Source organism: Lineus longissimus, chromosome 19, assembly GCF_910592395.1.
Source record: "Lineus longissimus chromosome 19, tnLinLong1.2, whole genome shotgun sequence".
NCBI classification, from domain to species: Eukaryota; Metazoa; Nemertea; class Pilidiophora; order Heteronemertea; family Lineidae; genus Lineus; species Lineus longissimus.
This window is the reverse complement of record NC_088326.1, coordinates 11,983,448-12,011,443: the sequence shown is the minus strand read 5'-3', so window position 1 is coordinate 12,011,443 and position 27,996 is coordinate 11,983,448. Positions and strand designations below refer to the sequence as shown.

Below are 27,996 nucleotides of genomic sequence, written 5' to 3'. Positions count from 1 at the left end.
TAAGCGGTATATGGGATCAATGCGTGGGGGATGCCTGTACTTACGGTACAAGGAGTAATCTGGACTGCAAGTTACTCCCAAGAGATCCATCGCAGGCCAGAATCACTCTGAGGCGCCTTTCATCAGATTTACCAATATTGGGAGCATTTCCAACCAAATTCTCCTCGGGTTCGACTTTTTGCACGTCTGTAATTCGGGATAACTGAATTCTCTAATTCGCTTAATAGGTAAATAGTGGTTAGCATTGTCTAGGGCTAGCAGAGCTGTTTCATATAGCAGTTACGCGATACTAGCGGGATAAAAATAGCAGCAGCTAGCGTCGGTGGAAGCAGGTTTTACAAGGAATGGCTGGAGATGCGGACGGCGCGGTACTTTCGAGGACTAGGCCACTTTCGACAATCAGACGGCGGTCCTTTCTGAAAGGTACGTTATTTTTCAATTTCTCCTTTCGATTTTAGTGAAAGGTATATGTAATTAAGAAGGCATACCACAGTTAAAAAGAGCGCTGTAGACCCGCTTCGCCAGTGTAGTATACCGCTTTTCGTTGCTGCTTTATCATAACTTCAGAAAACCAAGGTTGATGAACGCGCGGTTGTTTCATCAGGTGGCTCTTTTCGACCTCGTCTGATGAAGGATAAAGAAAGGTAGAGGAACTGTGGTTCAGGCGTACCGCCCGTATGTTGGAAACGTATGCCTTCATAACCCCCAAGCAAGATCACGGTCAGCTATCCCGGCTACATTGAAAGTTACGAGTGTTACGACCATGTCGAGTTTAAGATGCCAGAACCTATCGGAGAAGTCCTTTCAAGGGGTACGCCGTTCGTAATCAATGGTGGTGAAGGAAATTGAAATGCAGCTGTACAAAATGTCGTAATACAGTTATTTATCGTACGAATTCGCTGAAATTTGGTATTTATAGAACCGGTAGATGCACCAGTAGAATTGTATAGTCTATGCAGTGTACTCAGTGTATTCACACAGATGGAGAGGCACTTATGGGACTGGTGTTGGTAGTATAGACACTAATTAACTCTGCTCTGGCTTACTTTAAAAGTCGGCCGCATGATTGAACTCAAAGACTTAAGTGAAGAAATCATCAGAGGCTCGTGTAAATAGATTGATTATTACTCAGCCAAGCTCACGAACAGAAGCTTCTTTTCTCTTTGCGTATAACCTACGAAAGGTCAGGCTCTAAGCAGCAGGACTTCTCGTGTGGAGCTTTGCGATTCCTCTCACAAAGACTTTAAGTTTTCCGATAATCAGATTCTAGACGAAAGCCTTCCTTTGAGCAGATTCAGAAAATGGCCAACGTTATTCGTTTCGCAGCGCTGCACCCTAAACGATCGAAGACCAAAGTCTAACAGGGTCTTTGCCAGAGGGTATGTTGGGTACGTTTGACGTACCCTCAAAGAAGATGCTGGAACTGGTACGTACCCTAAAGAATTACCCCACCAAAAATATGTTCTATTTACATTGATCTCATTACAAATTTGGAGATGTATAGGGAGTGTGAATTGTACTTGATAGTAGTATTGAAAATCAGCTTGAAAAGGAATACGTACATGTAAGGTACTGATAAGATTCACGGCAAACTAGGGAATTGATTCCCCAGGGTGTTCTAATTCAAAGTCTTAGAGCAGAAAGCGCCAAATGATACATGTATGTGTATCAAATCCATCAACAAGCCAAAACTACTATGATATTCAATTCAATTCAATTCAATTCATCATCGTATTCGTGCCCATGGGGCGGTTACAGACATAAGTAAGCAAACGGGCCGTGTAGTTAGGTTGGAGCAGACAGGATGGTCAAACCAATGATTCACTGTTTCACCTGGATTAGAAGTGTAGCATATAAAGGAATGGCTCATTCAGATGCAGCTTGAGTGAATTAAAGCTTACTCACACTCCTGTAGTCTGTCCTCTGTTTGGAAAAGCTGGTGAGCTATGGAAAGTCTAAGGAGGAGCCGCCGCACGATGACCGAGGATACACAGTAAACGCCCCGGAGAATCGAATTACTGAATCCCGGGCAATACGTGCCAAATCCAGGTCCCACGTCATCTCGTATTCCTGACCACCGAGTACCTCAGTTGTGAATTTAGGAAAACAGGGCTGCCTTCCTTCAAAGACGCGATAGAGTTCAAATTTGATTTGTGCATTCAGGTCTGGAGATCTTGGGGAAGACGATCGTTGAAGTTTCACATTCAATTTTCCAGCCGATCGGCTGCAGTAAGTGAAAAGCTTTGTTGTTAATGCTGGCTTTACGATCTTTTGCTCCGTCACGCCGCCCAAGCAGAGATATGGTGCTTGAAATGAGTCCATTGGAGGCCCAGTAGCTCTAGATCCGTATGCATCTGTTCAAAATTACAATATTTAGGTAGGCCTATGCCATGGGAGAGCCATGTCTGCACTTGGAAGTTATCGAGAGACTCTGAATTCAGGAACACGAGATGACTCGGAAGCTGGACTTGGCAAGAAATGGCCGGAGTTCGAATTTTGATTTTCCGCGGTGGTAATGTGTCAACGCCTCTGACCAGTTTCGAGAAACCAACATCTTTTTAGAAGTCAATGATGCGGTTATCCACCGGCATGCAATCCAGTACATATCTTCTGATGATTTTTCGGCCCTTGATTTTCGAATTTGGATTACGAACTCATAGGCTGTGTTGTCGCGGTGCCATAAAGATCACATTTGAAAAAATGGAATAATTCAATTAGTGCGGTGTTGTTCAGGATATCACGTATCGATCGGCAGCCATATTTTCCAGAGTGACGTCATGCCAAATTGAAATTTTGATTGGATAACGTTTTTGACTTGCTTGGCTGGTTTGTTTACGTTGTTTCAATATTGTGCAGTCTTTGGTGGCGGAATGGTCACTGAAATACCTTAAGGAGGTATGATTGGCATCTGAATGTCACGTGATGATGACGCCTTATCCAATTAAATTAATGCTTTGTATAAAGAGAAAAATAATCGAAATCGATTTCTAAGTGAAAATTACACGATTTCGTATAGAAAGGTCAACATTGCGGTCCCAGGAGAACCTCTCATCAATTTTAACTGTGATTCATATGGGGTTATAAATCAAAGATTAAATCCCACATCAAGAGAAAATGAGGCTGTATATTCTGAACAACATTGAATGAGGGATGTTAGATGCGAGGATTTCAAAATTCATTTCCATTTCGTGATCATACTTTTGTTGCAAGTCACGTTCTGAGCTGCAGTGCCAACGAAATGATGGATAAGAGCTGATCACCGCAAAAATCGATGGGATCATTAACTACGAGAAGCATTTTTCAGTATCCATTTTAGACATTTAGGAAGTGCAGTTAGATGTTAAGAAATCGGGCTCGATCTCATTGGCAAAGATTTTAGAAAGAATATTACCATAACAGAGCATAATGCTATTCATATCTAGCTCTAATGGCGGCGTCGGCGTAACACAACTTGGATATAACAGCTCAGTAGTATAACGATATATGTGCTAGAAATATAAAATAATTTCTCGCAATTACCGTGGCAAAACAATCAGAATTACAACTGAACAGGGAAGAACTCTAACTGGATTACACATTGTGTCGTCACTTCCGTTGAAATTTGCACCGTGACGTCATTTCCTTTTGTGTCCTCGCGTCATGTTCGTCATATGCTATAAGATAATGGACTATTACTCGAGGTTCATGTTCTGTTCAGGTAAGTCATGCTCCAGGCAGAGACGATGGAGCTGCTCTCAACTCTCCTGCAATAAAGGTCAGCGGAGATTTGGACATAATCTCAGATTGACTTATTCATGTAAAAAGACGATAAATGATTTTTACAACGGACCTTATAAAAATGAAAAGGGAGTACTGACTTAATGTACAATGCGTTCGCTACAGAATCCATTGCACAGTGCATTTGGCAGGCATTGCATTCGCCTACACTCCATCAAAAACAAAGTCTGGTCTTCCATAATTCGTGATAACATGCAGTGCTTGCATGTACTAGATCATACCATAAGCATATAATTGCGTCATATCATTTTTATTTGTCTCGTAAAAACTTTGCCGTCAGTTTATGAGGTATATAAACACGAAATGCATCTAATAATACATCGTGTCATATTTATGATCGTATGTTATCATTACCCATTACCAGTACGTTTGCATATGGAGATACGCTACGAGCTAGGGAGATCGTATAGACTCCCTGCGCAGCTCATTGCCTCATCCTAATTGGGTCTCCTATGGGTGAGGAACGAGACCGATCCACTGCGTCCGGAGTGTAGGGAGATCGTGGTGAGCACCTTGAAAAGTAAGCTGAAGCGCTGGCCTTGAGAGGGTTATATCCGAGGCAACACGTTGAATTACTATATGTATAGTTGTCTAGCTTGCAATACCTGCAGTTCCTTATTTCTGCATGCACCGTATGTGTATGCCTACACAACTTCATCAGGGAGCAGGTACAGTAGGCCTATCGACGATATATCAATCACGTAGCTCACGAATGCACTCTCAGACTCTCTTCACCTGGAGAGCATACCTGTGTGAACTGTGTTAGGCTGCGTAAGAATATAAACTTGTTTTAGTCCCTGCGCGACCAATTTGACCGCCACTTAAAAATATCATTATTTATTTCAAACTTCTATTTTCCTGACCCACCGTGAAATACGAACGGCGTTCCCCTTCAATGGGTTATTGCACATTTTATGTTCGGTTGCGAAACATTTTTGTTTTTTTACCTGGCCTTTGTGTTTACTACCAACCAAGAAGTCATGCATGCATTCTGACAAGATCCTGACTGGCATGCCTCTAGCGCCGGTAGTGTCTGTGACGACGTATCCAAATGGCTATTTCTTCTGAATAATTTAACAGGGTGTAAGGCGAATCACTAGAACGGTTTGAGCGGCCTTGGAGAATTTCAAATAAGCTCATTGATTTGAGAGAACAGGCAGAATGGCACCAGTCTTCCTTAACATTTGGCACTATGGTCTGAACTTCAAAGTCATTTTTATACTGACATGCTGAATCAAAAGCCTGGACCCGCACTCAGTTGAAAATACGACAGGAAAGTCTAACATAAAGTCTAAAATCTAAAGAATGCCTTTCGCACAACAGAAAATACACTGCTCCCTGTGCATTTTCGATCATACTGATGAAGTTGGTTCTGTACCAAGAGTAACCAAGTGCTCTTAGTTCAGTCTAAATATATTTTTAATTTCTTTCACTATCAGCCCCAGAATTTGAACAGCGCCTCCCGAGCTGTAATGAAGTCCAAGCTGGACAAACCGTCAGTCTCGAATGCATCATAGACGCCATTCCAAAGCCCGCCATCCGATGGTACAAGGACGGGTGTGACATCACAGACGACGAGCGCTACATCTATGAGCAAGATTGCGACTTCTACCAGGTAGGAGACGAAATGCATTTTTATTTTGAAAGCGAATTTCGCACGAGCAATACAATGTTCTTCCCGTGATCTCAGTTGGTATCAAAGCAATCACTTCATAATCAAGTCATACGCGAGCTTCTGGAAGGAACCCTATTGCGGCCCAATTGTCCACATGTTCATCAGGCAGTATCTAGCTAATTGATTTGCGCAGGACTTTTAAACAGGAAATGAGATGGTGCATTTTCTCGGGCGATAAAAATGTAAAAAGTAGGTGCAGATCCCGTGTGTTTCTGGTATTGATTTCAATCATATTGCTTCATATCTTTATATCTTATCTAATCTAATCTTATCCTACCTTATCTTATCTTATCAGGTGATCATAGAGGATGTCGGGAAGGACGACGAGGGAACTTACAAGGTCAAGGCCACAAACAAAGAGGGCGAGACAGCCTCTATATCATATCTAGAGGTCAAAGGTCAGTTGCTATGTTTACGAGTTGGCGGAGCGTGTCATATTAGAACCAATAACACATCCAAAAGCCTCAGTGCTTACAAACTAGAAAGATGTTTATTTTGTATGCATTCCTGCGCGGGTCTCGGGCCCGAATCTCACTAGGGATCAGTTTAATACGATTCTTAGACTTCAGATCACCCCACCAAATCCCCCGAGGTCCGGGAAGCGAGTTATTATGCATCGGATGGTGTACCAGATGGTTTCAATGGCCGATCCATAATACATGAGTATCCATCATAGAGGGATGGGGATCGGCTCACGCCAGTGTTGCTTTAGTACATCATACAAGCACCGCGGGTGGTCAGTCGTCAGATAGGTGGTTGGAGCACGGGCACAGGAGCTCGTGGGTGGACTCTCGGAAGGATCAAGTCCGGCGATTCTTCCTCTCTCGATTCTGTGGCGCAAAGCACCAGCGTACTTTTGCGCAATAGATTAAATCTTCTACCCGCGAGACGTTCAATGCACCTGAGATACCTTGGAACAACACGGAACAGTTGCCTTGGCTTACATTTTCCATAGTTCCTATCCCAAGTGGTTCTATGCAACCCGGAGAATCAAATTTATGAGCAGATCAACATTACGCGGTTCCGAGCATCTCGTGTTCCTGACGAGGAACGCCGTAGGGCCTCGGAGATCAGGAACACGAGATGTTCGGAACCGCGTAATGCGCGGCAGATGTTGACATGTTAAGGCAGATACAAATGTCCAAATGATATATTCCCCCTTCCCTGTATACGCATCCCCCCCCCCCGATCCCTTGTTGCGTACGTACTAAATAAAGCCCCACTCCCCTTACACACGGAGTACCACGATCTCGGGGTTATGACGCAGCACAGTATCCCTTGCCATTCGCTCAAAGAAGCTGTGGCTCTGTAATAACCAATTCGCTCCTGTCGTTAGCATCACTAAGAATGGCCGATTTGTCATTAGTCGCTCGTTCTGTGAACGAGAAATGCCATTACGGTGGTTAAGGTCGTGTATAACACATGATCATCACACGTCGCGATCTGGCCTCTTGTGGCTCCGACAATGCACAATAGACAGGTTGTGCAATCCCTACGAACGACGAAGTACGTAGTGAGAAACTCTGCCGTGACACCAAGTCCTGTGTTGATTCTAAACCGGCTAGACTATATCAGTGGTTTTCATAGATCATGTTTTCAGGCGCTTGTTAGATATTTTGATATTCGATATCAGAGAAGGGAGTAAGAACATAACATTGGGTGCACAGTCTTGCTGGAGCTCTGTGCCTTTCAAACGCTGAAAAAACTTGAGTACATGTGTATTCTTGTGTAAGAATACTTCACAGGGGGCACAAGTTGTGAACTCACGCACTGTAAACACTCATAGTCATCAAATAAGCAGTTTATCAGCCGCGATATTCATCTCGCCTATCACCCCATACTTCCAGTTGCACATAGATTCACTGGCTCTACCCAGGTTCCATATTATGTGGCGGTCACCCTCCCTACATCCTGGCTTCAAGGTATATTTCTTGGGCGCACACAACATTTCGCATTGCATGTTGTTTTAGGTAAAAAGAAGAAGAAGGTCAAACATGTTCGTAGCGTCTCGGTTCCAGCCAGCTTCCCGACCATCACCGAAATCACAGTGGTAGAAGATGAAGAAGAGGCGGAATTGGAGGACATCGCGCCATCCCCGCTGAGCAGACGATTGAGGTCCACGAGGGGTTCGCTCCGGAAGGAACACACGTGGCCCAGGGTTCTCAAGGCATTGCCGACCGAATGTGCCGCTTATGTGGGTAAGGATATGACGTACATGTATATACTATCGTTAGTGCTGTAAGCGATGCATGCCATCTGCCATATGTTCGTCGCTTGTGATACGAAAAAAGAGGTCGACGAGAAGTTTGCCCAGGAAGGAATAGGTAGAAGCACGCGTGGCCGACGGTGCACAAGGTATTGCAAAGTGAATGTGTCGCGATTATGGCAGAGAAGATTACAAGTGATGCCGGGATTCATGTCCTTAGCCAAACGCCTGTCGCTTGTGATGATGAGAATTGAGGTCTACGACGGGTGCGCTCGGGGACGTTGAGTATTCCGAGGTAGTATGCTTAAGCTCCAGTCCGTAAACGTGGCCATGATACCGGAGTTTTAACATAGTTTAAAACCTTGCCGCTAGACGATTTGAAATCAGTGCTTTTCTTTCTTTTCTAGGCGAGGCAACCTCCCTCTCCGAGCGCGAGTACGAAGGCACAGAGAGCGAGGACGATTCGCCAGACATGCCTCTGCCAATCCCTGAGTTCCCAAATCACATCGAATCACAAATCCTGGAAACGCAGCTCGCGCAGGAGCACGTTCGGCAGAGCTATTCCTCACCCGTGTTGCGGACCCCGGAAGAGGAAGTTGAAATACAAAAAGCAAGAGACATCTGGCGGGAATTAGAGAGACTAAACGAGGCTGAGAAAATGGGCATCGTGTTGGATGACGTCACGGAGAGTTCTTTTGTTTTGGACCAAAAATCTACTGAAAATAATAAAAAAGACATTTCCTCTGCTTTATATGAGGTGTGTTTTGGTGCGGACGGAGCCTCAATCGTAGACTTCCACACAGTTGCAATTCCTACTGTGACTTTCTTTGGACTATGGATGAACATAAGTCCACTGTATTTCGTACTATGCATATTAATTTTGGCATTCATGAGATGTGCGGTGCTGGTATATTTGGCGGCCACATAACACTTTGCTGCCTGGATGCGCATATTTTCAATTGATTTTAAGACTTATGGCTGAGTTCAGTACTGACAACAGTAAAGTCCCTCTGTTCATAGGGTTTTGGGTGGCTGCAATATTGTCCCGTGATGTAACACCAACAGTCAATAAAGCCTGAGAATGTAGAAGCAAAACCAATGCACATTTCCTGGTACTAGTTGCGAAATTCTGACTGAGGAATTTATACAGGATACATGTACATGTAAATCTGGACCCAATGGCTCAATCTGCGTCAGAGACAAACGCCAGCGTTAGCTAAAATGAGCGTTATCCCCTTCAGTTAATCAGTAAACAGGCCCAGAGATCTGGAAAAATGGAGTGGCCTTTATGAAAAGGTTTCTGCTTTTCTGAAGTTCCATAATCCAAGTCTTAATTTTTTCTCGGTAAAACTGTACATGCATTTTCAATTCATGGAATTACAGCTGTGCCGTCTTACATTTCGCCGGCGCGACCCCGAACATGAGGGACTTTACCGCGATTGTTGAGCTGGCGTATATGAAGGGTTAGAACGATCCGGAGGCTAAGTGAAAGCGATTTGTTATTGGAAAGCCTACGCACAAAATACAGGTTCGACGTCCTATATGAGAATTGCCACTCAATACACCGTATACACTCTTGCTAGAAGCCATTTTGTATGAGAAACTTAACATATCCCATGCCCAGTTTGTCACTTTAGCTCTTCAGATGAAAACGAACCTGCAAGAAAAAGTCGGCGAAAAACCCCAACCATCTAATGAAGCTTTCACTAGCCTGAATGTGGTCTGACACCCTTCAGTTGCAGCTCATGAGAGGAATTCTCGTACCACGAGAATTCTCGTGAGAATCGCAACAACATGAGGTTGTTTTCGAGATCGATGTATAATGTGGTCTTCCGAATTTCGTGCCTTAACTTTGTCCTGATGTTCGCAGGGGAATAGGTCAGATCAGGTCAAATTAATATCTGCCCAATGTAATCATTTCATTGGTTAATCCAATTTGGCTAATTAGACTTTTGTTCAATGATTTACACTGGGACGTGACAAGATCCCTTTAAGATGTTCGCAGGGGAATAGGTCAGATCAGGTCAAATTAATATCTGCCCAATGTAATCATTTCATTGGTTAATCCAATTTGGCTAATTAGACTTTTGTTCAATGATTTACACTGGGACGTGACAAGATCACTTTAAGATGATGACGAAGCAGCAAAAAGGTGGCTAGTGTCCATGAAATTCCATCGGCTTGCTTCGGATTGCCTCTTTAATAATCAGAGATGCCAGACTCATTTGAATATTTGTCGTTTTTTGCGGGCACTAGATAGGAAGTGCTTGCCTGAAAACTACGCCTTCATCCCATTTCTGGAGTGTTCGGCTGTGCCTCGCTAGTTGGTTTAAATGTGATCGTAAATATCCACGAAAGAAACATTTTTATAACAACGACTTTTAACAACAGTTTTCTCAACGATCAAGGGATATTGTTTCCGACATTGTTGGTAAAAACCAGCGGAAAGACTACCAGTATCGAACGCCTTCCCGACGGAGATGTTCCCTTTTGAGCAAACAGATGGCGTTTGTGGTTCTAAATTCTTGACGGTATTGTATTTTTCCCAACAATAACAAAATAACCAACCTTATCATTGATTGATAAGCCCCATCATCAACAAACTGAACGGCTAAATGAGATTTGCTGCCATTGCCATTGTACATGTAATTTACCATCACAACTTTAGTCCCTGTTTTTTACCACCAATTATAGTTCAACTGTGGCTTCATATAAGATGAAAATGCAGGTAGCCCGTTCATTGGTTACTTTTGAACAAAAGTTTCAGTTGCTCGGAAAAATATCGCAGGTCACAGTTAACAAAATACTTCTTCGAATCTTTCATTCGGATTCCCTTTTTAGGTCTAGGAATAACCTCAATTCGCGAAAAGCAAATTTTTTTTGATAATCCGGAAAATATCCAAATATTTCTAAGAAAATAACTAAAATTTCACCCATCGCAAAAATGTAAAATTGGCGGTTTATCGAAAGTCACGAATGACCTGAATTGTTCCTTGCATTTTTTTCTTTCTCGGGACTCCGCACCAGAAAAATATAAGCATCGCCACGTGATATGCACGTGACTAGAGATCAGGGTTTCCCCTCGACTCCATCTTTCCGTGTCAGAAAATGTCGAGCAACTTTTGATGCAAGGACAATATCTGATCCGCCAACAAAACATGAATGAGCGCGTTTTAAAAATACGCAACGCCACGTGATACAATTGTGACTTACAAAGTTCCTCCGTGACACCTGAATGTCGGCCTTGGGTTTCCCCCAATGCAACTGTTACGACCCTTCTTCTCTCCCTATCGTAAAGTGTCGAACACTTTTTTAAACCTATAAGGGAGAACTTTTAAATACTGATAACCGCACACATTTCAGGCCTTTTGATTCTTTCGATTTGCTGCGAATATTTCTAAAAGCGATTTTAATTCAAATATGCAAATATTATAGATACAAAATTTCAGCAAGTTCGTATGCAGAATAGCTGCCCACGTGATTGCGTATATGTGGCAGCATTTCTATTTTCGTGGATTACCAGTAATTACGAACGGTGTACCTCTTTAAATGAAATACCCTTGATTTCCCCAGTGTGGATGTTTCGTCCATTATTGCACAAACATTTCGAACACTTTGTTTATGCATGGACAACATCAGATCAACCAACGACATCGAGAACAACATTTTCCATTTTACCGGTGGAAAAGTTCAGTCGGAAGTAATTTTGTTGCGTGATCTCTGATTCGTAGAGTCTATTTACATCCGACCCGCTGGAAATCCGAAACAAATGCCGAATTAAATATACTACACAACGTCATCTGATGGAATTTGACATGTACACGTACATTGTTTTTATCAAGGACAAGCCCAGTAGAAGTGTATAGGCCTAGCTGCGTTTCTTGCAAGTGAAAATCCAGAATTTTAATCACAGGGTCGATTTTCTGTTATGGAAGAACCTTGCCCTTAAAAACACCTTTGACCTTTGGATTGATGAATGTCAAATACCGAGTTCACCGAATGTACACTCCCGGGTGGAAAATTTCGGTTCATTCTACCTCAAGACGTAGGCCCCCCTATTGTGTCTTAAAGGGGTACGCCGTTCGGAATTACTGGTGGTCCTGGAAAACAGAAATGCAGTTATACACATTGCCGTAGTGCAGTTATTATGCATACGGATTTCCTGAATCTCGGTAGTTTGGAATATATATTTCTTATCTGCCTACAGTACGATGTTGTCAAAATTGATATCCGGTACGTATTTACCCAATTTGACATTTTCAAATTCGATTGCTAATCTCAAATATTAAATATTTTAGCAAACGGCTTAGGTCTTTAAACTGTCATTGGATCATAATTCCGTTTACCATTAGCGTTCGTGACGATACTTACGGCCTACTTTTGTCGTAATTGAAATCAGTGTTGGCACTCGAAATCAACCAAGTGAAACACATAAACAATTGATCCGATAGACCTACTTTAGAAAATCAAGATCGACAGTTTGAAAAAGCTATGTGAGCTTTTTTGGCAATATTGAATTGAAAATATTAGTACGTATGCACTTCCTTTCATACGTATATCATGAGGATATAGCGGGCTATTCAGACGTTTCAGTTGCTTTGTTTTACATCATAACAACAACCACGATAAGTTTTTAGAAAATGCGGAATTTGGCGAAGCGGAACGAGAAAAGGGCCGCACTGTATAGTACATGTAATATCAAATATTGCCAGACTTGTTTATATGTTGTTTTTTTATGATACCACGGAGTGAACAAAAAACGAGAGGTATATAAAACAATAGCTGGTAGCAAAAATATATAGGCCGGGTCTATTTGGCAAGCCGCTCGCCGAACAGGCATCTTTTTTTGTCCTGTTTGGAGAGCCGCTTGCCAAACAGCACTAAAAAGCCACCCTGTTCGGCCAGCCGGGCTTGCCAAACAGGTAAAAAATCTACCCTGTTTGGCGAGCTGGAGACTTTACTTTATTAATGAGTTCGGCTCTCCATTCAGGACAAGAAAAGTCGCTGTTTGGTAAGCCGGGCTTGCCAAGTAGTCACTTCCAAATATATAAGGCATGTTGCTTATCAATGTTTTCGTGATAACATTGACTGACATGATCAATACCAGATTTTGAGTGTGAACCCGTGGTGAAAATTAATAATTGCAATGATTCATTATTTTAAACTTATAGCCTGATGAAATAGAAATTAGTATTATTTAGTGTGGGTAGATTTTTGAATAAAATTAACACCTCTCATTTTTTCAGTGTTATGTTATGTTTGATTAATTGTTAATTAGTGGAGAAGTTTTTCGTAAAATTAACTGCTGACACTGCGAACAAATGTCCAGTTCTTTGTATGAAATTGTGATAAAGGAAGAAATAGATTTGGAGAAAAATATCGCTTTTGTGTTCTTCATTTTTGAACCAGGAAGTAACTCTGACTACGAGTGCGGTAAAAGTGGGCTGCCTTTTTCAATGGAATGCAAAATATTTCAAATTTCTTCTAAATTCAGAATTTGATTGGAAGAGGCAACGCTAGTGGACGATGTAAAGTGTCAAAATACGACCAACGGCATTATCAAGGACTTTTTTACCAAACTGTCGGCTGCCCAGACACCTTCCAATCAGCAGTGGTAGTTTCCATCATCAAAGTGTCGTCATCATATACATTGCGTTTTTGCCCCGTTTACATCGCAGTTAAAAGAAGTCAGGCCTAGGCCAATCCACGTTCTTTTGTCTTTCAACTACCTCACTCGCACTCAAGTCTTTCAAATAAAGAGTCAGGTCACGGCAAGTTTCCTTTGATCCCACAGCTCTCTCGGGCAATTGACTGGAAGCGATGATGATGCCCTTTTTTAGTCAGCTACAAACTGACCTGAGGTGTAAAACAATAACAGAACGACCAAAAATGCAACGAAAAAAATATACCCTGCACATGCGATAATAAATGCATACACCATTAGATGTTGAAGCCATATATTCCCTAGTTGCCCGAGTCTTGTTGCGAGCAGAGTCTTTCAAGGCCTAAATTCTTTTAATTACGAGGAGGGGCAAAATAAGGTAATGTGAAAGGCCTACGCCGCCAATTCAAAATTTGAAATTTGAAATTGTATTGGGCCAGGTCTGAAATCTTTTAGGATCTTTTAACTGCAAGGTAAGAGGCTAAATGATTGACATTTGACGTACATGTACTTGAAAGACTCTGCTCGCACTTAGGCCGATATTCCCATTGTTGTACTGTCTTATGAAAGGATTACCAGGGCTAATCATGATAACACCGACCCCCCTGAAACAGCTTTCGGGGGGTCGATACCCTAAACCGGCAAAGACAAATGAGCGCACTGTTTATTCTGGGAGGGTCTATTGGTGTCTGCTTCCGGTGGCTCACAACCGCCTGAGTGTTGGGTCGATTTGCCCTCTCCGCATTCCACTAGTATGACCGCAGAAAGTGCTATAATTACCAATGTGACCGCGACAAATCTTTTCAAGCTTACTTCCTCATGGTATGGGTGGTTCTTCTATACTTCCTTCCCTTGGATGTAATGCAAGATGGCCGCTTTCTCCATATTTCTTTTTTGGCGAGGGGGGGGTGAGTGTTAGATAGATATATAAGAAAAATAAACACAACCTTTGAACTTCTGCCGACCACACAAATTATTAAATAGAGTGGAGAATCCGACTAACTTCTGTCGAGAGACCTATTGTTAAAACGTTTTATCATGTCTTTGTCATCAATCATGTCCAAGGCCCTTTTAATTCTTTATCGGTTATTCATGTTTCTGAACCGAATGTCGACCCGAAAAATATTCTTTGGAGAGAGCGAGTCAGCTGTGCTTTAATGAGTCAAATAATAGGCCTACTCCATTGGGAGAATCGTCCTCGTGTTTTCAAACACGCGTCTTCTCCTTTTCAAAACGTAATTGCGATAAATCACGAGACCGGTGACTCCGAATGCATCACTTAGACGAAAACCCCATTACATTATTTTGCCTCTTACCTTGCAGTTAAAAGATCCTAAAAGATTTCAGACCTGGCACAATACAATTTCAAATTTCAAATTTTGAATTGGTGGCGTAGGCCTTTCACATTACCTTATTTTGCCCCTCCTCGTAATTAAAAGAATTTAGGCCTTGCCCAGTAAACGCAGCCTGCTCACACCCAGGCCTAAATGCCCATTGTTCTACTGTCTTATCAAAGGGTTATCAGGGCAAATCCACTTTTGTTGTCTTCTACTGTCTTATCAAAGGGTTATCAGGGCAAATATTGATAAGATCGCCCCCCCCCCCCCGCGAAACAGCGTTAATGGAGTTCGATAGGCTTGAACTGACAGGGCCAATAAACGAAATGCCAATCGCACAACTCATGAAAACAAATTTCAAAAACTTCGGAGGCGCGCAAATCTACGGGGCGAGAAAAGGGTCACAATCCTGACTGAGCAGAGGTCGTTGATCATTTTTATTTCATCTTTTATTATTGAAATTGGCCCGGGGACCAAAATGTTACGTGATATTACACATATGCCAGTTCTCAGTATGTACTACCTTCAAACTCCTTATCGATAAAAGCTTATCCGCTCATCATGTCATGGTTTTAACCAGCGTAGAAATAGAAATGTGTCCGCATCACTACGTTAAGTCGTTAACATCAAGCCATTGTAATGCAGTTTGTGGCATATTGATCCCTCCTGATATGCACTGATACAGAAGGCTATTCTCAGTGCATAGGCGTAGTGCAATGAACATAGACATTTTCCGCTCTGTACGGTTAATTTCGCTACCAATCTATGTGAAATTCTCGGGTTGCGACTTAACATATGATCTATCCCAAAATGAACATTGGGTTTTGCTGAAATTTGTTTTTTTGTTTTTAAAAAAATGTCTGCACTGACATTCCATTTACCCTAAAAATCTTGTTCAGTTTGGCATCCAAGATCAACATAAAACAAACTTCAAAGAAAGGCGACCAGTAATCCGCGCTCCAGAGCCCTGAACAATGTGGACATAATACAAATGGAATCTATATAAGTTTAATTCGAATTATGAAAAATGTCAAAAATTACAATTCTTAGTATGGAATTTTTAAATGCAATATTTCTTGCTAGTAAATATCATATTCTAAGCCTTTCTGTGAAATCATTAATCAGAGTATCGTCATGGGTGAGTTTTGAAATTTTCACTTCCCATTTTTTTCCGATTTCATTTAGTACTAGTCACAATCGATAATATCTTATTGTGGCGATATGAAAAACTTTCACGGGGATAATTTATTTGGCGCTGCGATCGCTCCGTGGCCGGCTGACTGTCATTGACTGGCAAGTTAATGATAATGACACAGAAGACAACTTCCCTAATCCTAAAAGTAAAAACGCAAAATCGCGAACATGTCATTTGAAAATCCAAAATGACCATTGTGACGTAGTGAGCTCGTAGCCAATAGAAATACACCTGTTTGACGGTGTGGCGGAAATGTTTCACTACAGCGACTATTGAAGTAGCTTAACTTGGTTATGAGGAAGTTAAATTTGGCAAGGTTTTGGAAGGGAATCCCGAGATGGGATGAAAAAGTGAGCCTACACCCTTTCACCAATCCTCAATTTAATCTCCAAATGTCTCGTTGGGGTATTTTTAGTAATGACAAATGTGGTTTTCCATTTGTGGGAAACAAAGGCGCGAATTAAGGCTTATAAGTCCAACTCGCCCAGCAGAAAGCCATCTTACCTCAGCAGGATTTGACGGCGAAACATCATCAAAATCCTGATCAACTGTTAAATTTTTAAGAGGAAATTATTCAGCTCTGTATGATGTATGCAACGATCTTTGCAATGGTAAGCTGATGTCTTTTTAATCTTTTCAAAAATCGCTTTCTGGGGTTAGGACAGAGTGAATGGACTCCTGACATGCAAACTGAACTCGCTATTTCGGAAATAAATCCGACTCAGAACTCACGCAGCAAGGGAAGATTTGGTAATTGAAATTTAAATAGGCCCGTTCCCTCGAATTTTATCCCAATTTTAAGTTTGAGTTTGAGATCAGAAAACGTTTACTTTTTTCTCTTCAATTTTCATGTTTATTTTGATATGAGGCAACATTCAGATTATTTTTTAATATTAGTTTGAGATATGGAAACTCTGCAAGCTCTCGAAAGTGTAAACTTAAAAAGTAGAATTTTGTTGAAGTGATAATATGTACTGCAAATCGCCAAAATCTGCAGGTGTTTTAAATTATCGGGAATTTAGGGGATAACGTCGACTTGCACGAAGAAGCGAGTCTATTTTTGATTGAAAAACAGAAATGAAATTTGGTGATCCGCCGAAAGAGTAAAACAAGAAATTTATATACATTTCGCGAAAATAGCTGATTACATAATCACTTATCCTTATCCAAGCTTGAATTTTTTCGCGAGAGAAAATTTGAATTAGGAGAATAAACAAGTATTAATGATATCATTGATGCTGCATGCATATTAGAATACACAGGACGCCCACTTTTATTGACACGTTCTCACTGTCAATAATGAAATATCCCGGCCATGTCCCAAATGCCAAGGTCAAACCAAGTCACACTTTGGCTTCCGCTGCTCCGGAAAAAATGGCGGGTGCGGGCCAACAATAGGTTCACAAAAATCTATCTTTGATCTATGATCGAATAGTCATATTAATAGGGCCGACCTTATGGCAACTTCCACGTAACGCTTGAGTGAGTTTCATGTGTAAATGATTCGTCATGCTTGATATCGAAAACCTGAACGACATGGGCTGAATATCATGACTTTCACATGTCAAACGATAACAGTTGTCATATTGCTGGCCTCTGATATCACCAACCATTGTTGAAACAGCTTTCAATGGGGTCAATAAGCCTAGACCGGTGTAACAGTAACAAATGCCCCCCCTGGAAAAAGTGTCCGGCCCTATTGTATTTTGCAATATGGTTCTATAGAGACCCTGACCGTCAATAGCTCAGAGATTGAAGCGCATAATAGAATCCTTTGTTTCCCGGGCATTCTATCCTAGGACATTTTAAACTTCTACACCGGCAATGATTTGTGTATACATGTACTTGATTGAATCCTCGACCCGCTCCCCAAAAACATCTTTGATCGGGTATGTCAGCAACATTTTCACCATTTTTATCCATTGAATTTCAGATTTTGGTCATCTTGGCCAAGGAAACAACTGCTAGGGTACTTCCCCATCCATCCTGTAACATGCCTCAGTGTCTGACGGAAATCTTCCAGAGCACGCCAAGAAACGAGTTCTATACGATGAAGGCAACACTAACTGATTTAGGGCTCGGTGACCTGTCGAGAACCCGCCGCTCAGCTCCCGTCATGTGCCCCCTGGAACACACGCGAAGTATTTTCGCAGACGAATACTGCCAAGTCCAGTTTACGTTGTCGAAGCCCGACCCTCACAGAATCCCTACAAGAACGATCGTAGGGAATTGCGTCGATTGCGGTTGCGAAAGAAAGTTCCACATTTCTTGCCAATGTCAGGAAATCAAACACCCCGTCGCGGTCCTCCGGCGAAGTGAGTCACCATCCTGCAACGGCCTTGATAAATACTACCAGACGACGGAGGAAGTCGTTGTCGGATGCAAAGCCGTTCGCGCCTAGTGACATTTGAACTGAACTGCTCTAATTTCAGCCCCACAAAGTTTCGGACATTAGAAACGTTACGCAGAATTTACTCCTCCGATCCCGCCACTTCAGCTTCGAGGCTGAATAACATTGATTGACGGACGTTTGTAAATTGATGAACTACGTCAGTCGGTGTCGGAGTCGGAGTCGTAAATGGTGCGAAACCTCTCTATTGTTGAGTGTGGAACAGTAAGACATGTTTTAATGTCGAATATCTATATTATATACACTATGCTTCGTGGTGATCTGTGATCATCACTTGCTTCATTTGTCTATCATTACATATTAGCTTTTCTGTCTTCTGAGACAAGACCACCAGTATATTTAAAGCCATTTTCCAGTTGTTTTGACAATATTTGACGGCGTCCCCTCACGAATCTAATCCTTGTTTTATAAGGAACAGATGAATTGATTTATGAAAAGCTTGGTGTTTAACACGACTGAAGTTTATAAATTAAATGTCCAACCATTGTCGGCATTCTAATCTTTTTGTTCAATATGTAAATAAACTTAGGTTCATCAAATGAACATTCAACTATGATTGTATCGAGTGTAAAATTTCCAGGCTAAAAAATATATCTTCCACTATTGTAAGTGAATTAGTTTCCTTTTGTATAATAAATATGATATATTTTTTATTCTAATGTTTTGTTTCTTTTAAATAATTACCTAAATTTTCTAACCTAAGTATTACAGAGTTCTCCACAGGGATTTCCAGTAGGGTGGTACCCTTAGTATTAGAAAAGTTTGGCCAGTGTACAACATAAGGTTGAGTGGCAAGCAATGCTAGGTAGTGTGGCCCATTAGAAACCCTTAACAAAATTCTAGAGCAAGGTAGGGAGCATCTTAACCCTCAAGCCTTGGATCCACTCCGCCAACATGGACTCCGTTACGCCAAGGGGAGGTAACGGACCGCGTAACTCGGATGGTACAGAATGGGTCGGGTGAAAAGCTGTCAGGGTAGGGTGGGCCGCCCTGACAAATGGCCTTGCGGAGACCATTGAATAAGGATTAGCTATTCTTGCTAAAAACTATCAAAAAATTACCACTTAGACCCTAAACAAAGGTCTTCTGGAAATTCCCACACAGATATTTATCGCTGAAGAAAAGACGATTAATCTTGTCAGCCGGCGAAGACAGAAGCACCAATCTGACTCCTATCTTCCCCTTTTTGATAAATTTCCTGAATTTATGACGAATTTCAAAATACTTCGAGTCAATGTTCATACCACGCCATGCGAACGTTCCGCCTGGCAATGCCGGAACATTCCGACGTGACCTTATACCCCGCAGTTTTAGCCTAATACATGTTCTATTGTCTTTAAACAAAGCCCGCTCGCACCTTGGTCTAAATTTCCATCGTTCTACTGTCTGCCAGGGGAAGTCTTGATAACATCGACCTCCACGAAGCAGCTTCCTGGGAGTCGACAGGCCAATACCAGCAACGGAAATTGAACGTAATCGCGGAACATTGTTTCAGTGGAAACAAATCTTCACTGCTGAGCTAGAAATCGTGGTCGCTATTGCCCTCCCTATAAAAAGCCGATGAAAAGTCAAAGCTCGCCGGTGAAAAGGTTTGATATTTTGACAAACCCTGTACAGTCCCCCGGATGAAAATTTATGAGAAAATGACTATGATAAAACGTGTACGAAAGTTGTTTATTGCAAATTTACAAAGCATCATTGTATAAGATAATAATGTAGTTATTTCACTGCAGTTTTGTGGTTCTTCCGGGAAGGAACCTGGAGTGCTTTGTCGGGGGGGAGAAGGCGTTGGTTCGGGGTGAGGAACCGCTTTTGGCGTGAGGTTGACCCAGGAAGTTGTGGTAAATGAAGGTAAAATGTCATTCAGTCTTGGGTGTGGTGTAGGTCTTAAGTTTAGTCGTGATGTGTCTGCATATAATATCCCCATGGTAGTATGAAGGAAGTACAATAAGTGAAAATGATAGCGCAGTGTAAAAGCGTCCCGCAAACTTGCAATTTTTGTCAAGATCCTTTCAGCTTGATTGAGATGATCATCGCAACGAGAATCGTTCATCGCAGTAATCAGCGATTATAAGTAATCAGCATTTACAAGTCTGCTCGCAGACGAGATATATTTTTGTCGCAAATCACAGCGACTATTATCGTAAGTTACAGCGGAAAAAATCGCTCGTTTGCGGGACACTTTACTTCGGGTGGGACCGCCATCCATAGAATGAAGACAGCGAATAAGATCAAAGCTAGCCCGGAAGAATTTAATACTGTGTGCACCATACAATTTGAATGAATAACTAAAGAGTTTGAAGAGATCACTTTTATCAATTGTGGTCGACATTTGTGGCAGCTTGCTCTCTTTATTTGAAGAATTTCGCAACGACTGTAAATAAATAATGCGATGGCCAAGCGGATTGGCTATTAAGAATGCATCGTAACTGCCCAATTTCCACTATTTTGATATAAAAAAAGAACAAATTGATGCTGTTGACTATGAAGCATCGCTATGAATGATTACTATTCAGCGCAATGCTTTAAAGTCGATGTGCAGAGAACAAATGTGCGCGAAAGTAGCTCTGTATCATTGAGAAGAGTCGGCCGGGCAAAAAACTAATGCATTGTATAATGACTTGGGAGTGGATAGAACCTGACAAATAGAATTGAAGCGCGCAGTGACAACATTACTCAATTTACGAGCGGTCTCGTAATAAACATCGCACATCCGGAATACAGACATCCGCTGGACAACCAACCAGCAAGCAGCATCACTGTTCCTTAAGGTGAAGCGCCTCCGGTGGGACGGATATGTTTCCCGCATGGAAGATGGCCGACTCCCTAAGAGGCTGCTACAATGGCGCCCAGAATTTGTTTGGGGCAAAATGAGACGAGGAAGAATGAGATTGAGATGGTTGGTCGTGGTGACGCGGGATGCAGCAACTGGGGGGGGGGGGGGGGGGGTCGGTGGCGGCCTTGAGGAAGCTGTCGCAGATCGCTGAATGGCCATGAGAGCGCACACACTGACTAATGAAATGAAGCCAAGGATCTCTGATTGTTGATGGATATGTTTGACTGACGAGTCTTTTTCCTCCTGATGGCCAAAAATGCCGATTTGACCAGCGACTACACTAATTTTTCTGTTCAATCTAGTCATTTTGTCCCAGAAAATCGTTCTTAGTCATAATTGTTTTTTCATTATTATCTTCGTTTTTGTTCGGTGGGGGAAGGCATGAAATAGATAGTTATGAATAGGTCAGCAATAAAATCATCAAACTGCTTAAAATTCCCCCCGAACGAATCCCAAAAACACGCGAAAATCACCGAAAACATTTCATATTTTAGAACTCTTATGCACCATTCAATTTGAATGAATAACTAAAGAGTTTGAAGACGTCACTTTAATTAATTAGTGGTCGACATTTGTGGCAACATGCTCTCTTCATGTGACTTTTTAGAAATCACATATTTCGAAATTCACTTTTAACATTTGTAACTTGAATGAAAATTCGTCTTCATTTAATTCGCACTCGCCCTCAATTCATCGAAAGTCAAACTGCTGACCTAGACAAAAAGACTTTTAACAAATCCGAGGAAACCACACCATTTACAATAGATAGGGTCATTGGCTTCCCTATTTTCACTCAATAAGGCTTTGTAAACTCTTTTGTGAGAAACTAGGCCTATAAGGCGTTACTTAATCCGCCAACGAACTAAATTCCCTATGGGTCATTCGCATACAATATACAACATAAATCACACTTTCCCCCCATATCGATCCCCAAAAGTTGTAATTTTGACATCAAAATTATTATAAAACTTACTGAATTGTCCGTTCATTCATCATGTATTTCGAAGTCATGTTATCATTCATGTTATTATACAGTAGCGTCAATTCATTTGAGAAAGCTTACAAAGCTTAGAATAGCAAATCGAATTGGCGTCCTTATTATCTAGGTTGGCCTACTTAAAAGCCGACGCCAATTGTTAAAAATTTGAAATTTGTAATTTAAGTTGAAAATGTATAATTGCCCAAATACGTAATGAAAATTTTTTTCAGCATTGCCGTTGGATATTCAAAAACTTTGAATATCAAGTTTCAGCAAATTTGTATGCATACCAACTGTACTGCGCCATTGTGTATAACTGCATTTCTATTTTCCTGGACCACCAGTTTCGCCGACGGCGTACCATTTTAACGTATGATCTAGGCCTATTCATTGATACTTCGAGGAAATATTCACAGGTTCCTCGGCGTTATCAAGAAAGATGAGTCACAAAGCCCAGAAATCTCTCGTCCAGCACACGGCAGGTCGAGAAAATATATCCACCCGCTGTCAACGTGATCGGAAAAGAGAAAGGTAATTGACGGAAAGTTGTTTGGGGGAATTTTTTTAATATTGCGACTATTTTTGGCGTCATGCGCACAGACCCATAAAGGGATGCCCTGATGTCGAAATGGCTTCGTTTTTTTTCTTGGAAAACGATTTTTTTTCTGAATACGATATGATGTTTTTCCCACGAACCAAACGCTCACATTTTCAAGTGCAGACACTTTTAAAGGGGCATACAAGCAGAAGCAAGGGGTCAGAGGAAAATATCAAAAATACATCAAAATATGTCAACATATCAAACATCAAAATATTCCTCAATCTTGCACACTTTCCGATCTATTCCCGTGGCGCCCTCTACCATGGACCTCTGTAGATATCATTAGTCCCGAGACATCCCTCCTTTAAAGGACCCAGTAGGTCAGATTAAGTTACACGCTGTCGACAATAGGGGTCTCTCAATACATTCCGGACTTGGTGGACCGGCCTCGTCTCGACTCATGAGAAGAGACGATTAGGGCGCCGAAATGGACTGCCCGGGGAGTTTAACAACCAGGTGACCCACACACTCGAACTGTCACCAATTTTCCGCCGGCATTGTTGTCGTATGTAGACTGCTACTCTGAACTTTTGGTCTACTGATGAACGATACCGATAGCGTGTGTGTCGGGTATTCAGATGTGCCGTCTTCTGGACAATAAAGGAACTGGTCTCGCACGAGAGAAAAGGCCACTAATTTTCTTTTCAGCGGTTTTATGTGATCGTGATGTCACTGCACCGTGTAGAAATCTTTTTCCTCTTAGACCTGATCACGCCTAGCTTTCGACCGATATCACACCGCAAGGCTCGCTTTCAACTGTTGTCCCACCGCCAGCCTCGCTTCCAGTTGATATAACCCCAACAGCCTCGCTCTCGATGAATATTCCACTATCAGCCTCGTCGCCACAATGCGATGATTCGGCAATCTCGTCCCTCGTTATTTCAGCATTTTCAATCGCGCCCACAGAATTTTCTTGTCCTATTTCTGGTAGAACTGTAAAGAAGAATAACTTGATTTGTATACACTTAGTCAGCATCTGTGTCATCATTTCTTCCCCCTAAGATATCACCAGATCGAGATTGAATAAATCTACACAGACGATGTGCCGGACACTCATTCTAGTCCAACGTATTGTATGTTTCATTATGAATTTTTTCTCTCCCAAAAGCGAAAGTTATTTGCGCCCTTCCAACCCGCGAGCGACCGTGAATTTATGATGTTTCCCGCGGACGTGACGTCGGCGGGTACCATTAGTATTTATGGACCAGTCACATGACGTCGTTCGTCCAATGAGGTTCGGGGATTCCAATTGATCATGTAATAATCAATATGAGCTTTGACTTGATATCGGATAACTTTGCAAATGTAACGCCTTTGCGAAAACGTGATGACCAATATTTACAGAATGGGACAGCCTAGATGTCTTACCGGTCTTTTCCGCCCAAAGTACAGAACGTTTTCGCTTTTCTATTGTCTCCTCCTGTATCCGGCTCAGTTTTCTGGGTCTGGGTTTTAGCGGCAACCCGAATCTATTATTAGCACCATTTAGTTTGGGATCGCTGTTTCCCGGGAAGAAGCGTTGATGGGGGCCCTTTCTTGATACCTAGGAAGAAGAGTGAGCAGTGATAAGCAAGTGCTGAAAATGGAAATGCATATGACAGCAACAAATTGCCTATGGGCAACGAGGCGTCAAATAGTGAGCTTTCGCAAATCCCCCGGAACGCCTCTCCCATTGTTCGACATCGTGAAATGGGATAGGTGTTCACGTTGGCGTTTCAGTGGCTCTGCGAAAACTCCCCATTCACGACTGCTCCTCTGACTTCTCCGTCGTCCAATGACAACTTCGATTTTTCACCAATATGCGTTTGATAACTACGTGTGCCTGCACAGTATTTAAGATACTGCATCGGATCTGTGAGTTTTAAGAAGCAACCGTGACCAATATGCTCACTTACTCTATGCATCTCTGCTACTTGGCCTACTTACATTTGCTAGTTGTCTCACAGCTTGGTTGCCACACTTCCAAGGATCATCTGCAAAAAAACGGGATAAAAAATCATGGATAACATCTTGTCCAGAATGTCTTGTCTGCATTTCTTAACTTGTCGATAAAACGACGGATATTCTACTTTCCCTTGAATGTTCGGCTAGATTTTTGACGCCTCTCTCTCGTTGACATATGACGTCACAAGATGGATGCCAAGTTCAGCAGAGAGAGTAGAGTTTGACATCACTTGAGGAATGACCCCCTGTGACATGTATGACGTCACAAGATGGATGCCAAGTTCAGCAGAGAGAGAACATTTGGATATCACTTAGGCTTGGAGAGTGTTTACCTACTAATGTCAATGCCCTTTTGAGGAATGACCCCTGTGGCATGTATGACGTCACAAGATGGATGCCAAGTTCAGCAGAGAGAGAACATATGGATATCGCTTTAGCTTAGAGAGTGCCTACCTACTAATGTCAATTCCCTTTTTAAGAATGAACCTTCCAGGGAGGCCGTTGGCTTCAACCTGTTTACCTCCTGTTTCGTCAGTCTCATGAATTCGTCCATGACGAGCGTCTTCTGGCGGTGGATGGCGGTATCACTCATTGGACCAGGTCGATCCGAATAGGGGATGTTCTGAAAAAGATAAAAAAGCAGCTGGTGGAGTAATACGTGTAACTATTGCTTTGCTCGAAAGATGACAGATTTCCTTGGCTGAGCCTTGTCTAATAAGAGATCAGCGAAGTGCATGGAATTTGTATTTTGACTTGATGCTGCAGGTTGCGGCAAGTGGCGGCAATCAGGAATATTATCCTTAGTCTGACTACATCTCACGCCTATTGTATCCCTTTAATTGGCTAATTTCGGATTCATATTTTACCTGAATATCCCGCGGATATTTACAAGTCACTCCTGGCACAGTAGGATATTTTATTCCGCGTAAAAAATACTGTATTTCGCCAATATTCGACGGTGTTAGTCGAAACCTGGGGTGTCCTTCGATGTTTCTGGTCTAACTGTGCCAATAATTGGGTAAATGCCCGGTCTTACTGCGGAATTAACTAATATAATTGAATAACATTATTCTTATTTAGGTTTGCGAGCCAACTTTGTCTTTCTCACAGAGTTTCGGTTTTTTTGGCTACCCTGGAATTGTGAAGGAATTAGCTTTTGGTAATGCTAGGCTTAGCATAACATGGTTTATTGTGGAAGGCTATTTTGTATATATTAAAGATCGTTGAGGCAGAAAGAAAAAATATAGTTTATTTTTTCGAGTGTGTCAGTGAGTGTGTTAAAATGTTCTTGCTTGACACCAATCATAATATGCTTGGTGGAATGGTGTAAAAACTTTCAATTCGAGTTAAATTTTCAAATTTTTGAACGAACGGAGGCCTTTAAGAAGTTATGTCCCAAAGTCCATTAAACCATAAATCCTGAGGATTTGAAGAATTATGGATCGAACTAATAATCCACTCAATTTTTAAAGGTCCTGGACAATCTCTAAAATAAGTGATCTACTTTTTTTTGTAATGTATACTTTTTTGGTAAACCCTTTGCCAAAGTGTCAGATATTCTGTAGGGAAGCAAATATCACGAATTAGGTCACCCCCATCAAGAATATGGAATAATCGGTTTCGGAAAAATTAAGCAAGGCTTATGCCTGTTGTATAAATGCCAATTTAAAGAAAATGATTTTTTTTTAAAACACTGCACTAATTATTAAATATATTTTCTTACTTTCTGTGTTATACAACATAGTTACATGTACTAGTGTAAACAAAATTTGCTAACTAAGGCTTCCGGTCGATTCGTTACGGAGCTGTCCCTGTGACGCCACGGGTGCTTTTCAAATTGTAGGCCTATGATCAATGTAAATAAAGGAGAAGTCACAAAGAATACCTCAGTGACGAACTAATACCTCCCTCACTTAGAGTTCTAAAGTCTAGTTAATTAGAATTCTGGTGTGAATATACCAATAGCATTGAACCTCTTTATCAAGGACACCTTTAGGACTGATAAATGCTGTTGAGAGTTGACATGATTGCAGAGGTCAAATTCAATGGAAATGACCATTTGGACCGAATGCGCTGTCCGTATAGAAAGGGTGGAGAGATGTCCGCTAGGAGAGGCGACTGGGGACCATGCAGTAGGCTAGGTTATTTACGTAAAATATGCTATCCAGTCCATTATCCATCAGTAATACCAGTTGAGTTTGATCAAAGAATTCACTTGACAACTGCAATATAGTCTTATCTATCAGTAATACCAGTTGAGTTTGATCAAAGATTTCACTTGACAACTGCAATATAGTCTTATCCATCAGTAATACCAGTTGAGTTTGATCAAAGAATTCACTTGACAACTGCAATATAGTCTTATCTATCAGTAATACCGGTTGAGTTTGATCAAAGATTTCACTTGACAACTGCAATATAGTCTTATCCATCAGTAATACCAGTTGAGTTTGATCAAAGATTTCACTTGACAACTGCAATATAGTCTTATCCATCAGTAATACCAGTTGAGTTTGATCAAAGATTTCACTTGACAACTGCAATATAGTCTTATCCATCAGTAATACCAGTTGATTTTGATCAAAGATTTCACTTGACAACTGCAATATAGTCTTATCCATCAGTAATACCAGTTGAGTTTGATCAAAGATTTCACTTGACAACTGCAATATAGTCTTATCCATCAGTAATACCAGTTGAGTTTGATCAAAGATTTCACTTGACAACTGCAATATAGTCTTTATTTTCTTCCTTTCTTACCTCGTGCTTCAAAGACCATACCACGTTCACCCAGCGTCGTGGCGAGTCTTCGATCGTACGTGTCTCTCCAGGGGCAAGCTCGGCGGAATATTCCATCAGGCCTGTTTGCCCTGCGGCAACTTGAGAAGCCATCCTTGTTAACTTAGAACGGAATTCGTAAGCACGGTAAAGATCCGTTGAATTCACCAATCTGGTTATTCAACTTAGAACAGAATCCGGGTAAGACCCGCTGAATCCACTAATCCGGTAAATGGGTGTAGCCGTTTGGACACCGCATAAAAGATCCTGGCTCGAACAATTTTGAGAGAGAGATCAAGATCCTGGATAAAGATCCTTGTATCCTTGTGTTAAAAACAATCACTGAAATTTAGTACAAAGATACTGATAGCAGCTGTCACACTGCTGCTCATAGGGATAGAAAGATACGGAAAGTATACAGAAATAAAATCAATTGAGAAATAGTGTAATATGTTCCTTGCTGCATTCATCAAAATGTACTACAGAAGTACTACTAATCCATATCCAACAGTCTTCTTCACGTGAATCATTCAAGATTGGGAGGTTCCGAGGAGAAATTTAGAAAGAGTTCCTGTCAGATTGAAACAACTTTCTCA

At 41.6% G+C, this 27,996-nt stretch overlaps 2 protein-coding genes across 2 annotated transcripts; one reads left to right on the top strand and one right to left on the bottom strand.

Moving 5' to 3' along the window:
* Positions 1 to 39: 39 nt before the first annotated feature.
* LOC135502984 (obscurin-like) lies at positions 40 to 13,035 on the top strand. Its single transcript, XM_064796224.1, has 5 exons — positions 40 to 423; positions 5,217 to 5,392; positions 5,748 to 5,850; positions 7,423 to 7,650; positions 8,066 to 13,035. Exons 1-5 carry the CDS (start codon positions 345 to 347, stop codon positions 8,584 to 8,586), a joined length of 1,107 nt encoding a protein of 368 aa, XP_064652294.1. The 5' UTR covers positions 40 to 344; the 3' UTR covers positions 8,587 to 13,035.
* A 9,048-nt stretch (positions 13,036 to 22,083) lies between these two features.
* Positions 22,084 to 27,710, bottom strand: LOC135503233 (uncharacterized). The gene is made up of 5 exons (XM_064796703.1): positions 27,383 to 27,710; positions 25,076 to 25,244; positions 24,605 to 24,651; positions 24,047 to 24,221; positions 22,084 to 23,611 (listed from the first exon to the last, which is right to left on the bottom strand). The coding sequence occupies exons 1-5, from the start codon at positions 27,512 to 27,514 to the stop codon at positions 23,394 to 23,396; spliced, it is 741 nt and encodes a 246-aa protein (XP_064652773.1). The 5' UTR covers positions 27,515 to 27,710; the 3' UTR covers positions 22,084 to 23,393.
* Positions 27,711 to 27,996: the final 286 nt, after the last annotated feature.